Source organism: Epinephelus moara, chromosome 14, assembly GCF_006386435.1.
Source record: "Epinephelus moara isolate mb chromosome 14, YSFRI_EMoa_1.0, whole genome shotgun sequence".
NCBI lineage: Eukaryota > Metazoa > Chordata > Actinopteri > Perciformes > Serranidae > Epinephelus > Epinephelus moara.
In genome coordinates this window covers 7,895,277-7,909,963 of record NC_065519.1, presented here as the reverse complement: position 1 = coordinate 7,909,963, position 14,687 = coordinate 7,895,277, and the positions used below count along the sequence as shown (strand labels likewise).

Genomic DNA, 14,687 nt, shown 5'->3' with positions numbered 1-14,687 from the left:
GAATATCTGATGGGCCGTGAACACATCATGCGCAAGGAACTTCTGTCATTTATCATTTAAAATTTTGCCAGATATAAACCATTTGCACTAACTAACCAGAATGCACGACAAAAGTGCAAAACGTTTTTTTGTTTTTGTTTGTGTTTGTTTTTTTTCAATTCCAGGATTTCGTCTTCAACTTTGTATTTTCAGCTTTCAAACATCAAAGGGTAAGTTTTAAAATCTAATATCTAATTTATGGTGGAGGGAAGGTCATGCATATTCCTCAAGTCACAAAAATGTGAAGCTTTGGGGAGGGTAAAAAAAACAAAACAAAAATACAGTCAAATCCCAGCCCACCCTTTCCTTTAATAAGTACACAACAGTCCCTTAACATTATTTGTACAGAGTTTAAACCAAACGCTTAAACCGCTTGTATTTTGTTTAATTTTCTGTTTATGCTTTTCAAACAAAAAAAATATTAGAATAATATTATTATTATTATATTATCATTATTATTATTATTACTGTTATATTTACTTCCTCCCTTCTCTCCTCCTCCACCGTGTCTCGCAGATACGTGGCAGGTTTGCTTCGACAGGTTGAGGATACGAGTTGTGACCCGGAAGCACTTCACTGCAGCACCAAACAACAGGATGTTCAGTTAGCCAGTTTGTTACTGTAGCTTTCAGCTAACCGCGTCGGGAAGTTGCAATATTTACTATTGACAGCTATATCTGCAGGGAACAATGCGGGGTGACGGATGTTTACAAGTGAACGTTACCGTGTCAGGATCCCGCCTTTGTGAATTTTGAGCGCCGGGCAGTCACCGAAGCTAGTTAGCTTAGCTTTGCTAACGTTATCGAGGCCAGAGGCTGTAACGTCTCTGTTAAGTTAACGTGGATGTTTGGCAGCGAGCTGAACTGGTACCAGAACAGGGACGCGACGTTCATTGGATTAACAGCGAGTGTTAACCAACAGCTGCAGGTCGGGGCATGTAATTTAACTTGAGGAGCACGGATACAGGTGTTAAAGGTACAGGTGGAGGCTGGTTTTGATGGTTTAGCTTAGCAGAAGATTAGCCGAAAAGAAAAGTGCAGCAGTCATGGACGATTTTAGCTCGATCAGCCTGCTGTCTCTTGCGATGTTGGTGGGATGTTACGTGGCCGGGACTATTCCTCTAGCAGTCAACTTCTCAGAGGTAAGTCTGTCACATGCAAAGCTTTGCTAAAGTGCTTTTTTTGCAGTTGATATAACTTTGGCTACATTCACAAATACACTGAGAGGTAAAAGTTCGTCTTTGTCAGTGGCTTTTTATCAGAAGCACTGATTGCATCATAAACTCTGTGCTGTTGTCAGGTAATCTGTGTATACAGTGCTTAAAACAATGAGACAGACTTGTGCTGATGATGTGCCTGTGGTTGTGTTTCCCCAGGAGAAGCTGAAGCTGATCACTGTGCTGGGCGCAGGGCTGCTGTGTGGGACTGCACTGGCTGTCATCATTCCTGAGGGGGTTCATGCACTTTATGAGGAAATCCTTGAAGGTAGCGTTAAATAAAAACAGTGGTATTTTCTCAAAAGGGGAATCCCACCTCAATTAAGAACTCCAGTCTGTAATGTCCATGGCTTAGGAAAGTTTAATCGATATTTATGAACATGGGCTGCGCTCTCTTGTACCCTAATGAGCAGGCTTGCAGTGTCAGACCAGTTTTAAAGTATACCGTGATATAAAAGTTGACAGTTATCATACCATGTACATTTGCTTATCTATGACACAGGGAAAAAAATGAACAGAGAACTGAACAGAGAAACTCCACTTTAAGTTAGTTATTTTCAAAGGGGAGACATTTTACACATACTTCCATGAACAAAATAGTTCCAAGTATCAAATTGTAGTAATAAAATGTTTGCTCAACTAACAAAAACCCTTCCATTTTCATTCCTTTAAGAGTCATACTAACTGATAATAATATATATTCTGTAATACCGTGATACCGTGAAGTCTGTGTTCTCAGTCCTGAAGCAGAAAATGTACCTATATACTTAGAACATTCCCCTAGGTGCTCTCAGTGTCGTCTATAAAATCTTCTCCAATTCATTGTTTACAGAGCCACTCTGGACTATATACTGTATGACATCAGAAGTTAAAGTTTTAGCGCTCTAGATTTTGGGTTTGGGGGAGAGTTGTTCATTTCTACAAACACTCTTGGACTGTCCTAGACCCCAGGTATTACATGTAAGAATTTTGAAAATGAGTGAAGTTCCCCTTTAAGTTATTATCCAGAAATTGTTAATTTAGCTCTCTTGGATGAAGGCATTGATGCATTTTGATGTGTTCAAACCCATAAGTCAGTGAAAGAAAATGGTGCGTAATGCCTGCCACAAGTCCAAGAGAAAGTCCTTAAATTGCTTATTTTGTCCAAAATGCAAAGATGTTATGGAGATTAAATGTGTAGTGAAATATCTAAACGACTACCAAAAAACGTTTGGGTTCCTTGCTTAATAACTGACTTAAACAGTTAATTGACATAAATTGATTTTGCTGATTTAATATTCTCAGTTTACCAATTGATAAATTGACAGAGCATTTCAGCTCTCACTTAAATTTCTGTTAACTTAATTCCACCACAATAATTTACTTAGCATCGTCACTACTTGCCAGGTTGTCCTTGGTACATGTTTTAGATAAGTAAATGATAAAACAGTGAGGCAGCTAAAATATTTTAGCAGTAGTAGCATCTGGTGCTGTCGATATCAGTTTGAAAGCCTGTAGTAGATCTGCTCAGCTGGGTCCAGATAGTGTCACAGCTCTTGAGTTATTCAGTAAGTGTCAACAAACAATATTGGGAAAAGTTTTCTGGCTTCAGTGTTGTCCCTGAGGTCAGGTGTCCTGGTGGCCTCAGGGTTAAAGACACTGACCAAGTTATTGATATTTTCTTTCATCAGTTCCTGTCAGTTCTGTACTCTGTGTTATCCAGTGAAGACTGAGGCAAAATTATTTTAAGTCTTTGGCTCTCTGTGAGGGCCCTTCCCTTCCCTTCCCTTCAGGGATGCCACGGGCCACAGAGACTCCGGAAAAAAAAAAGTATAGAGCATATAGACATATAGTATGAAAACATTTGCCTTTGTGAACTCTAACGGTTTGAATCCTTTACAAACAAAGCAAAGTTCAGCACGCTGTAGAGTACAACCTGATGACGTCTGTTTCTTTTACGTAATCAAACACAGATTTTTTGTTTTGTGATCGTCATCATCAACAAGGTCCTCTGTGCCTCAGAAGAACGCTACACTGGTTTGTGATGTCACTGATCAGATTTTTAAGGTGTTTATTAACAGTCTATGTGCGTCTTTCTGTTCTCTCCTGACCCGTGTTTCTCCAGGTGGACACCACAGCCACGGCCAGGCCGGAGTCGTGGAAGTGTCCGAGGCAAAGGGTGAAGCAGACGCGGCCCTGAGTGCCAGCGGGAAACACGAGCACAGCCACGAGCAGCTTCACGCCTGCATCGGAGTGTCTCTGGTCCTGGGCTTCGTCTTCATGCTGCTGGTGGATCAGATAGGCAGCTCTCACGTACACAGCACTGAAGGTCAGTGTGACAAAGGACAGCAAACACAGAGATCAAAGCACCCGAGGCGCTCGTGAATGTGGAGAATTAGATTATGAAAATGGGGCTCGGTGGCAGCAGCTTTGTCATTAGCCTCATCAAATACTTATCTCCTCCGGTGGAAAATAATGTTGTTGAGTTAGACCCAAAACAACCCCAGATGGCTTGACTGCAAATTCTGTTCTCCCAGATGCACCCACGCTTTGTACCGAATAATTTCAGAGGGTTTTATTTGAGCAGCTAATGCTCCACAGACTGTTTGCAAACTCTGCCAACATGTTACGCCACACAGTTCTCGTTCAGTGTGGAGATCCTGTTCCGTAATTATCACTCAGTTCCACTTTTATTTGTTGTTGTTTTTTTTTTAAAACATTGTTACGCCCCGGCTCAAAGGAGCAACATAGAGGAGACAACAAAGTGTACTTAATTAGGAAAGGACAAAGGCGGCATGTGGTGGTGGACTGACAGGCTGCCAAGGAGGAGACAGAGGGTGTGAGAATGGCCTGGTAGGGCATTTATGAGACACCGATGGTCACATGATCATGACGAGGGAGGTTCTCAGGAAGATCTGCAGCAGCTCCACAGACGACAAGAATCAGTTCAAACATTAATACATAACAACATATATACACAGTTTCTGACTTGTTGTTTTGTCTGGTTTAGATCCAGAGTCAGCGAGGGTCACCTCCTCGAAGATCACCACCACCCTGGGTCTTGTGGTCCACGCTGCTGGTACGTCTGCTTTTGAATATTTATTTTGTCAAAATGTTGGTACGAGATAAGACTTTAATTTTAAAATTATCCTTATTAGACTAAATCACAGATTGGTGCCGTGATAGAGAATGTTTTTTACATAATTTACTTATGCAAAATGGACAGTATGGGTGTGCAAATTTCTACTTGCTTTTATAGGTACTTATTTAAACAGTTATTCTCTGCTACACCCAAGTTTACTTGCTGGTTGATAATTGAATCTAATTTTAGACTGAGCTCAATAATTACTGTAATATGGTGAGGTGATTATTTAGAGGGTTTGAGCTGTAACTGTGTCTTTTGTCTCCAGCTGATGGCGTGGCGCTGGGAGCTGCTGCCTCCACCTCTCAGACCAGCGTTCAGCTCATCGTCTTTGTAGCTATCATGCTTCATAAGGTAATAACAGTTTGTGTCGTGTTCAGTCAGTCAATGTTTTTTGACGTTCTTTTCTATTGTGTAACTTTATCAGATGTGTATTTCCAGTTTAAGCTGATCTAGTAGTAGTAGAGCTGAAAAAACAAATTCATGAACCTTTTTAAAATCTACTTCTTTTCCGTCTGCAGGCTCCAGCAGCGTTCGGCCTGGTATCGTTCCTGATGCATGCTGGTCTTGAGAGGAACCGCATCCGCAAACATCTCCTGGTCTTTGCCCTGGCAGCGCCCGTCCTCGCCATGCTCACCTTTTTAGGCCTCAGTCAGGTAAATATTAAAATCTGTGTTCTTGTTGTTTTGGAGCTTTATGAATGAGCTTCAGAGCCATAATGAATAATAATATAATTATTAATTATATTATAATATTTTACTTTTTTTATGGATCACTGAGTTTTTTTCCAGTGTATTCAAATGTGTCCGTCTCCTTGAGGCAGGGAGTGTGTTTCCTGTCTGACCGTCACTTATCTGTTTACTTTGAGTGTTCAGCCTGAGGTCTGTTTTACATGATGCCTCAGTGAAGTGAACGTCAGGGTTGTGTGTTTGAAAACCAGTGTAACTGGTTAGGATTATCAACAAGAGACATCTATAGGAGATGTTTAAGATGGGACATTATCATTATCATCATGTCTAAATTAGGACTGTGCAGATAAGTTCAAAGTTTCATAACGGTGACATTTGATTTCTAAATTCTAAGCAGTCGAATGCTGTGCAACAACTTGTTTGATCCAAACATTTCCATTAACTCCAGAGCATTGTTAAGTCCAAAAGTCAAAATTTAATTGAAAAAAGAAAGACGCAGTAATTTCCAAAATTCTCAGCATGTTTTTATCTAACAAAATTTTCTGCTTCAGTCCATATTTGTTGGTGTTTAGCTGTTCGGTAATAACATTTTCACTGCGGTCAAAAAAACATTTGCTCTCCAGCTTGTGTGGCTCAGCGTGTGACGTAAACAGTGACGTGGAGGGAAGCCGCGGCTGGTCAGTCCTTCCGCGATTCTCTCTTAAGTCGGCCCGTGCTTCACCGTCCCCGTCACTTGACGGTTAATGGCCTCTTGGTTTGCGAGGACAAGGAGGACGCGCAATTCTTTGTTTCCTCAGTTGCTCATCTTTACAGTGTCTGTCAGGTTTGTGTTTCCCTCTTGCTACTAGCTGCTCGCTAATTCCTGTTATCAGCTGTTTCCTGTTTATCCACCGCCAGTGGGTCGCATGTGCGGCGTCATCAACAGCTCCTCCCACAAGTCTTCAACAGCCCCTCCCGTTGCGGAAGGCCGCCTCGGTCTGTTTGAACTAAAAGGGTTCCACCAATATGACTACCCTATGAGGCGGAAAATTGGGCACCTCGGATCAACTCGCCAATCCGCCTCTGTGTGTCTAAACGCTCGCAGCCTGCCGGCAAAACGGCCCAACATTCGCGGAAAATCAGGCAGTGTAAAAGGGGCTTATGATGACAGACATTCAGACTTCATCTGAAAACCTCAACAGAAGTTTTGAATGTCAAAAAATAATATTCGTCACAGCCCTAGTAAAAATAAAACCATACTAGGGCTGTGCCACTGTGCCCAGTAGCACAGTGGGCAGGTGTCTCTAGCACAAAGGCAACTTCCTTGCCGCAGCGGCTGTGGGTTCGATTCTAGGCCGCTGCCCCTTGCTGCATGTCATCCCCTTTTACTGCCCGGTCAATTAAAGGCAGAAGCTCTTGAGCATGTCTCTTTTGTTAACTGAGGTGAGTTTAAATGGGAAATGCAATAACCTCTGTTACATTTAATTTGATTTTGCGAGTGTTTGCACTTTACATACATTAGAAAATTAAATTATAGAAACCCTTAAAGCTGCCAGATCTCTGCAGGAGTAGTTTGATGCATCCTCTCTCAAAAAGCAAAAAGAAGAAGAAAGAATTTCATCAGTAGTCGAGCAGTCACAAAGGCCAGACTTTTTGCCTCATACTTTTTTTGTTTGTTCCCCTCTCAGAGCAGCAAAGAGGCCCTGTCAGACATCAACGCCACCGGCGTCGCCATGCTCTTCTCTGCCGGCACCTTCCTCTACGTGGCCACCGTCCATGTCCTCCCTGAGGTCGGGGGTGGCGGCCACAGCCACGCTCCTACAGGAGGGAACGGAGGGAAAGGACTGAGCAAGGTGGAGGTGGTAGCTCTGGTGCTGGGCTGCCTCATTCCTCTGGTGCTGTCGGTCGGTCACCACCATTAGACTCCAGCACGGATTTAAGACAGGTGTACAGGGCGAAAACACGGAGACAGAGACTTCAAACATTGTGGATCTAAAATGTCTTATTGCTTGTTGTCTGCTGATGGACCTCAGGGACCAGACTGATGCTCGATGCGGGGACGTCATGTGACTCCAAACTGAGCTTGAAACAGAGAATGAATGATGTTAGTGAAATCAGAGTTGCTACTGTGACAACCGAGGAACACGAGAATGTTTTTCCTGATACAGCCGCTGTATGTGTCCGTTTATTCCACCAGAAATCTTTTTATAAGAGAGAGCAGAAGCGTGGACCCTTTAGTTTACTGCGACCACCGTGGAGGTTTCAGTGTTTCATTATCGTGCTCGTCCAAAGTCAAAGACCCGACTCTAATATCATTACAGTGATGTTTTACTAGATAGCAGTTGCACAGTGAGATTTGATGAAGCCCGTGATATCAAGAAAGCAAACTCTCTTTTTTATACCTGTACAGAGTGTAAATCTCTTAGCAACAATCCCAATTAATTTGAGCTGATTTTTCAAGTGCCATATTAGCAAGTTGAACCCCGAAGAGACGGCGCCGTGAGGACAGTACAGTTTGTAGTAAATGTTCCTGACTTATTTTCTTACCAACAGAGAGCTTTTTTTGCAGCTAATGACGAAGCAGGACGAGCTCAGCCTGAATAACCAGTCAGATGAAATTCTTGCCCTGGTTCGCGAGTGTAGATAAATCAGCTGTAACAAGCAGTTTCAGTGCTCTGATGGGAAGCCTGTCTCTGTCGGATACTGATGGTGTGTCACAAACCTACCTGCTCAAACCTGAGTCCTGCGCAAGGAGAAGACACAGCCAGCCTTGATGTAACACAACATGAACTGCCACTTTTATTTCATGTTTAGTTTCTGGACATGTTTATTTCAAAGTAATTATAAATAGAGGTCGGAGGAAACAATCTGTATAGAGTCGTCTTAAGTGATTGTATAGAGTGTTATTAAGTTTATTTGGAGGTGGAGGTCTGAGTGAATGATTTGCCTCGCAGAGGGCATTAACTGGAGAAAACGTTCCGGGACCATCGGCTCAGGAGAGCAGACATACAACAGATCCTGCGAGGAGAATTTAGAACAAAACCCTTTTTTATTTAGTTGGTTTACTCCTCATTAGTTTAACACACCTGAGCAATAATGATATACGTGAAATCGGGGCACTTCCTTCGCAGGAGTGCAGCAGAGTCTGAAATGGCTACAGAGGGTTTGTCTTCATCTCCAAAGCACTTGAACGCAGCCCTGCCCTGCTCTGACATCCCCCCGTCTCTGCCTCAGTACCATTAAAACAGTGATGCGTTAAGATGTAAGTAGGCTGCTCCCTCTTCGATCAGGACAGGTGGATATTGTGAGTGTATCACTGTGCCTGCTCACAGCAGAGCTCATGTATATGTCTGTAAGTATGTACTGTACAGAGTAACTTCTTCCTTTCCACAGTCATCATGATCTCTTGTGTGAGGTGGAACTGCTTACTCACAAATACCTTTTTTTATTCTTTAATTTTTTTGGACATGGATAAGCTGTTCCGACTCGGGAGGCCACAGACTGTCTGAGGAGTCTCTGTTTTATGTATAAATTGAACGGTTTTCCATCTCGTCAATTAAGGAGAGGAGGAGGAGGAGGAGGAGAAACCCGCTGTGATGTTTTAGAGCGATGTGAGTGGGTCGCATGCAGACCAGCAGCTGCATGACTGTTTTATTTTTTATGGGGATGGTGTATGTGTGTTCAAAAAGGGAAACCCCCCTCACTGTGTCGCTTTACACTCGGGCTTGTTGGAGGACGGAGCCCCATCATGTGCCGTCTCATCAAAACTCCTGCAGAAATTTGGCCTTTACGTGTTTCTCACCCAAAAATATTTAATGAAATTAGCTCCTCGGTGTGTGTGTGTAAAGGGCAGCAGCTTATGATTGATTTAAATATCTGTTAATCTGTTGATTATTTTCTTGTTGAAAGTTTCTGTATGTGACGTTCAGAGCATTAATACAGCAGCAAACCACTATTTGCTATGTAAAGATATAGTGGAGTAATGGCGTCCAGAGCGGAGTCAGGAGTCAGGCTCCGTCTGTGTGTGTTGTCTGTGGTTTGTTGACACACAGCTGAGTTCCCTCCATGTTGAGACCTGTGTGCAGACAACTCATACGCTCTGAATTTCACACACAGCTCCTTTAATCACTTGGTTTAAAGATGTCCATCAAAAGTCCGAGGTGACATCCTCAGATATCTTGCTTTGTTCAACCAACGATTCAAAAAACCCAAATATATCAAGTTGACTGTCATAGAAGACGAAGAAGCCCAGTGAATGATCACATGTGAGATGATGGAGCTTGTGACTTTTTGCCAGCGATTAATTGATTTTTAAAAATTGCTGCAGATACATTTTCTGTGGATTGATTATTCGCTGCTGCTCTATATGTGTGTGTTATGTTCATGATTTACCAAACTGCATTTATTTGGGAATGTGTCAGCTTTAAAGCCCTTGAAAACATAGGTTGAAATCTTGGTTATATCTCCTTAAGATTACATTTCCATGACTAAATAGTTGAATTTGAAAAAGAGCCATCCTTGATTGTTATTTATAAACAGCGTAACAACCAGAGCTGTTCTAACTTTGGCAGAAAACATTGTGCTCATGTTGGATGCCATCATGTATCATAAAAAAGCTGATTGAGAAATGAAGTGTTCAGGACCTTTAAAGCTCATTCATGTTGGTCACATTAATTATTTTAGGGAGGAGAATGAAGGAACAACTTGTTAACTAGTTACAAAAGTTGATAAATACTATGGATAAAATCAAAATGTAGTTTGGCAGATTATTATGTACTGGAAGCTCACCAGTAGATACCAACATTACAGAAAGACTCAAGATTCATCGTCTTTTTGATGCAGTGTCAGAAAGTAGTGAAAAACACCACATGGAATTCCCCAGAACTCAACGTGAGATCGATAAATGATTTGTTATATCTGAGCAACAGTCCAAAAGATACAAAGCTGTTCAGTTTATTATCATGTAAGACAAAGAAAAGCATCAGATTCTCACATTTACGCAGCATGAAACCAGCAATATTACCAATTTCTATCCATTGATTAATCGACAAATCATCACAGCTCTGTTGGTTACTGTGTTTTTCCTCCTCTCCATGCTAACAGTGAGAAGTGCCGTCGTCTACAGTGTGATTCCAGTGTAAATAAGGGGGGCATTTTAAAGTTTAGCCAAAGAGTTACACATAGCAAACTCTCTTCTTGTGTTATTATGTTGCCTTCAAACGATTAAAACTGTGCTTGATTTGTGTAACTCAGACTGACTGAAGCCTCGCATAAGCTTTGGCTGAACTTTTGGATGTGTTTATACAACTGTAGATTTTGTCCCTGATCTGTTACATTGGAATATCATTGGGAAGGCATGTTGTCATGGGCAGTGTGGACAGGAGGAATGAGTACAGTGAGCAAAGTGTACATATGGGTACATGACTGTTATTTTCCAAAGGTAAACTCTGCAGGATTTTCCTTAAAAACAATGTGTAGTCGCTTACAGAATATAATAATATCAGCATGTCATCAGTATTGGGTGATATCGGCTTTAGAGTGAGCTATTAGTGTTGTATTTCATGTCTCCATCTGCTGGTGGGCCGTCATGATGAGAGTATATATGTATAATATGTTCAGTCCACTACAGAAGAGACTTGATGATCACTAAAATTACGAGGGAAAAAATAATATATCGATATCAGTTAGTGTAGCAGTGTGTTTTTCTGCAGAGACTCTGCCCTCTTTTCTATGTTTGGGATGTTTATGAACGTGCACCCCCACAGCGCTCAGGTGAGGTCGGGGTGTCATTAAAAGGCAGCGACCAGGTGTCAGACAATAAGCAGCAGGCGTCCAAGAGACGCAGCAAAAGAAAAAACGGATATAATGAGGCGACATTTTAAATGATAGTGAAACTGGGGTTGACTTTTACTTTCACTGGTGAGCATTTTAACAAACAGGAAGTGAGAATCCTGCAGAGTTTACCTTTACAACTATCCCTTAAAACTAATTGTATAATCTGAAAACGTATCGCCACAAACCTAGAAGCAAGCTGTTGAGATGCATGGTTTTCACAGGGCTGCAACAGGGTTATGAGGTTTATTCTACAGTTCGTAATGTTCATGTTAAGTCTGGACCTCATGCACGTCTCTTGTGTTAACTGATGTCTGCTGCTTCTTTTTCAATTGAATTAATGTGAAGCTTCATTGTTGCATCATGAACAATCTTCTGAAGCTTTTATTTCTTGTTTGATCATCATCAAGTCTGTGGTGTTCGTCTGATCATGTTAAAATGCAGTAACCTCTGTTATATTTAATCACATGTTGAGAGTCTCTGCACTTTACACACATGCATAAAAATTAAGAAAATTCTAGCAACCATTAAAGCTGCCAGATCTCTGCAGGAGGAGGTGACGGCACATGTTGGGGCTGAGCGGAGGTTTCAGTTTGGGTCGGGAGAGTTTTAGGATCAAGTTAATATTTGTCATAGTTTCAGTGGGGGTCTTTTTTTCTTGTTTTTGTTTTCTGTCATTCCAGAATGAGTCTGCCTTATTTCCACACTTTTGATTGTGAAAATCGGTTGTAAAGCGATGTGTTTTATGACGACTAAATTAAAGTTTTTTAACTGGTGAAAACGCTCATTTATATTTGTTGATTTAAGCATTTTTACTGATAAAACTTTGGATTCAATGGGTGGAATTGAACCTGAACACTGTTGTTTTTAATGCACTTGATGCCAGTTTATAGACAGCAGCTGTTCCCATGTGTGAAGTCTTCATCTTGTATTCATCAAGGTAAGAGTTTAATCATTACTTTTATCACATTTTTAACAAATAATGGGACTTTCCTGTTAAATGAAGTGTTAAAATCCTGCCCCGACAGGATATTTCACTCATGGAAAAAAAAACAACAACTCTGCAGGCTCATGCACTTCTCTGTCGAGGCTGAGCTGTCAATATCTTTATAATCTGCTGTCCATCCACTCTGACACATGTTGTGTCAATTAATCTGATACTCATGACGCTGAGCTGCATGTTAACCACTCCGACTCTCCATCCTCTTTACCAGAAGTCGTGCGGCCACGCCTCTGCCCCAGATGTTCTCCTAATTCACTGCTGGAGCGGCTGATGGAGGGAGTGGTGGATGGAGTGATGGATAGATGGAGGGACCAGAGAGTTCATACCTGCCAAGAGCTGGAGACTGCGGCGAGTACAGTAATCTGAATAACAGCTTTTACTGGCTGGAATGTATTGACCGGCTTCAGATTTAGCAACTCATTCCTAAAGCTTCCCTCCCCCCATTGCCTCCCAGTATCCCTCCTCTTCCTCCCTCCCCTCTTTCTCTCTGTCATCCCCTGTTTTCATCTGTGCAGTCAGTCTGCCTCCAGCTGATGAGCGTATTGGCAGCTGCATCATTCCACCCTGCTGAGTTATTGGGATTTCTTTGCTACTTTTTCCTGTGTTATATTGAAGCTGTCCCTGCAGCCATACATGCACCTCCATGAGTGTGTGTGTGTTTGCTGTTACTGGACTGATTGTTATTGATTGACTGTATTATTTTTTTTTTTAGTCTGTTGGAAGTCTTATTTGCTCCACCTCCCAGGGCGTGGGAAGCCAGAGAGGATGTTCTCGTCTTCATCCAGAAACTCTCTGTTCTCGCCGTGGTCGTCCATGGAGCAGTCGGACTCTGAAGCGTTGGACATCAGCACCAAAGTGCAGCTGCATGGCGTGCTGTGGAAGAGGCCCTTCGGACGGCCGTCGGCCAAGTGGTCCCGCAGGTGAGGGGGGGAGGTGGGATTCACTCATTTGTTTTTATCTTATCTTGTCTGCAGTTCTTTGTGTTGTTAGGGGGAAATTCAGCCTCTCTGCAGCGTATAAAACCTCATTAAAATCTGCATTAGCTTCGAAAAGTTTACAGGAAATCTACTTTTTCTTTATTTTTCAAAAGTTTACATTTATATGGGAGAAAGTTTTACTTTGCTCTGGACAAAAATGACGATTATTCCCAGATAACGATCATAATTTCCTTCCCAGAAGTGTCAAACAGTAAGAAAAGGTTAGTTGTATTTTTTTAAAAACACACTTAAATTGACATTTATTTGACACCACAGGTATGAAATAGTGTTATTCTGATGTTCTGAGAGCACAAAGTATTTAATTTGCTTTATATCTGCAGTTAAAAACATCCAAAGTGACTTTTTCTTTGAGAAAAATATCACAAATTACAAAAAGTTTTGTAGCAGAAACTTCTGGATAAAACTTGCAGACTTGATTGCCTGTGTTTTTCCCAAAATGGACATTCAGGATTTTGTGTTGTGCATCAGAGGATTGTCCTTTTGTCTTCCTCACAGGCCGCTTGCCGTCCTCGTGTCAACCTTTCCTGACATGAGTGTCTATTTGGATGTTAAAATGCCTGGATTGGTACCTTATGTCATGATAATGCTCTTAGTTTTACATAACAGTTAAAACGACAATACACGGTGGATCCAGAGAGTCCATTTGCAGCGCACTCTTTGTAACCTCTCCCATTTGTTTGTGTCATAAAGGTCGAAAGAATTTGGTTTTGTTGGGTAAATGCTCGTTTGGTTTCCGGTGCCAAACTACAGACGGCTGAGCTCAGAGATTTGTGGTATTTATTTTTGTCTCCAGCTTACAACAAAAAAAAAGGAAGTTGTTTGAAACAAATCTGTGTGATGACGTTTAAATGCGGGTGAGTGACCCTCAGTGAGACTTTAACATTTTTAAGCAGGTTAAACAGAGACAGTGTAAAATATATGTGTTACCTCGGACGTAGCACAATGCAACTTCCACCTGTCGTCCCTGAGTGTATAGATAACACACATATAACAATGTTAAAATGATAATAGTCATCTAACAGCCTTCTTCATGGGTGAAATTACAGGGACGCTCCACTGATATCACATATAAAGGTCAGTTTACTCGTCTTTAAGAGAAAAAAATGTGAAAAATAGAGCCAGCAAATTTATAAGATTTACTGACACCAGTGCCCTTATTAGGGTCTGCCAGGACACTATTGTAATCCTAGGTATTCTTCTTCTTCTTCTTGTGAGGAAATCATACTTCCCATGGGTGAAAACTCACCAAACTTTGCACAAAGGTCCAGTCTCATGCCAGATATCCTCAGCTGTAAACTCCAGGCAATAGTCCTGATGGTGGCGCTACAGCAAGCGTCTAAAGTTTAAAACTTTGAAAATTCACAACAAATCAACCATACGTGCTACAACTTCACAACATTCATCAAACTGTAGCCCCAATACTTAGGAAACTTTTGTACATTTAAACCTATTAAAAATTATGAAGTTCATCACTCTGTTTTTTTCAAAAACTCCCACAATTTTTGCTCAATTGACACCAAACTTGCTACAGAGCATCTTCAGACTGTCCTACAAAAACTACGTTTCTCAGATATTTGATTTATCAAAAATTGAGCCTACAGTGCATCAAAATGTTTGACTGTAAACTGTACTGTAAACATATACATGCAGATTCTTGCTGATGTGTAGCAAATTTCAGAATTTTATCTCAAAAACTGAATTTTTGACAGCATTTTGAATTTTGCTCTAATGTGAACAATTGGAGTCAATGTAAAAATGGCAATTTTGAACATCAGTTTTTCACTTATGGAGCAAATCAGATTTTTGTCCA

At 41.4% G+C, this 14,687-nt stretch overlaps 2 protein-coding genes across 4 annotated transcripts in view; both read left to right on the top strand.

The window, feature by feature from the left end:
- The first annotated feature begins 598 nt into the window (after positions 1–598).
- On the top strand, positions 599–11,657 carry slc39a9 (solute carrier family 39 member 9). The gene is made up of 7 exons (XM_050061283.1): positions 599–1,180; positions 1,415–1,523; positions 3,360–3,563; positions 4,245–4,313; positions 4,645–4,730; positions 4,898–5,032; positions 6,733–11,657. The coding sequence occupies exons 1-7, from the start codon at positions 1,085–1,087 to the stop codon at positions 6,964–6,966; spliced, it is 933 nt and encodes a 310-aa protein (XP_049917240.1). The 5' UTR covers positions 599–1,084; the 3' UTR covers positions 6,967–11,657.
- Positions 11,658–11,675: 18 nt separating this feature from the next.
- The window catches only part of plekhd1 (pleckstrin homology domain containing, family D (with coiled-coil domains) member 1), a 12,595-nt gene continuing 9,583 nt past the window's right edge, over positions 11,676–14,687 (top strand). The window contains exons 1-2 of one of the 3 annotated variants that reach the window (XM_050061280.1): positions 11,676–11,816; positions 12,091–12,799. In XM_050061280.1, the coding sequence (XP_049917237.1) occupies positions 12,645–12,799 (155 nt within the window). In that variant the 5' untranslated portion in view covers positions 11,676–11,816; positions 12,091–12,644. Of the gene's footprint in view, positions 12,800–14,687 lie in introns of all 3 variants that reach the window. The other 2 variants (XM_050061281.1, XM_050061279.1) reach the window with 2 other exon arrangements.

Coding starts and splice junctions, on each gene's coding strand:
- slc39a9 (XM_050061283.1), top strand. CDS start 1,085: ATGGACGATTTTAGCTCGATCAGCCTGCTGTCTCTTGCGATGTTGGTG. Junction 3,564..4,244: donor TCACGTACACAGCACTGAAG/GTCAGTGTGACA, acceptor TGTCTGGTTTAG/ATCCAGAGTCAGCGAGGGTC. Junction 4,314..4,644: donor TCTTGTGGTCCACGCTGCTG/GTACGTCTGCTT, acceptor TTTTGTCTCCAG/CTGATGGCGTGGCGCTGGGA.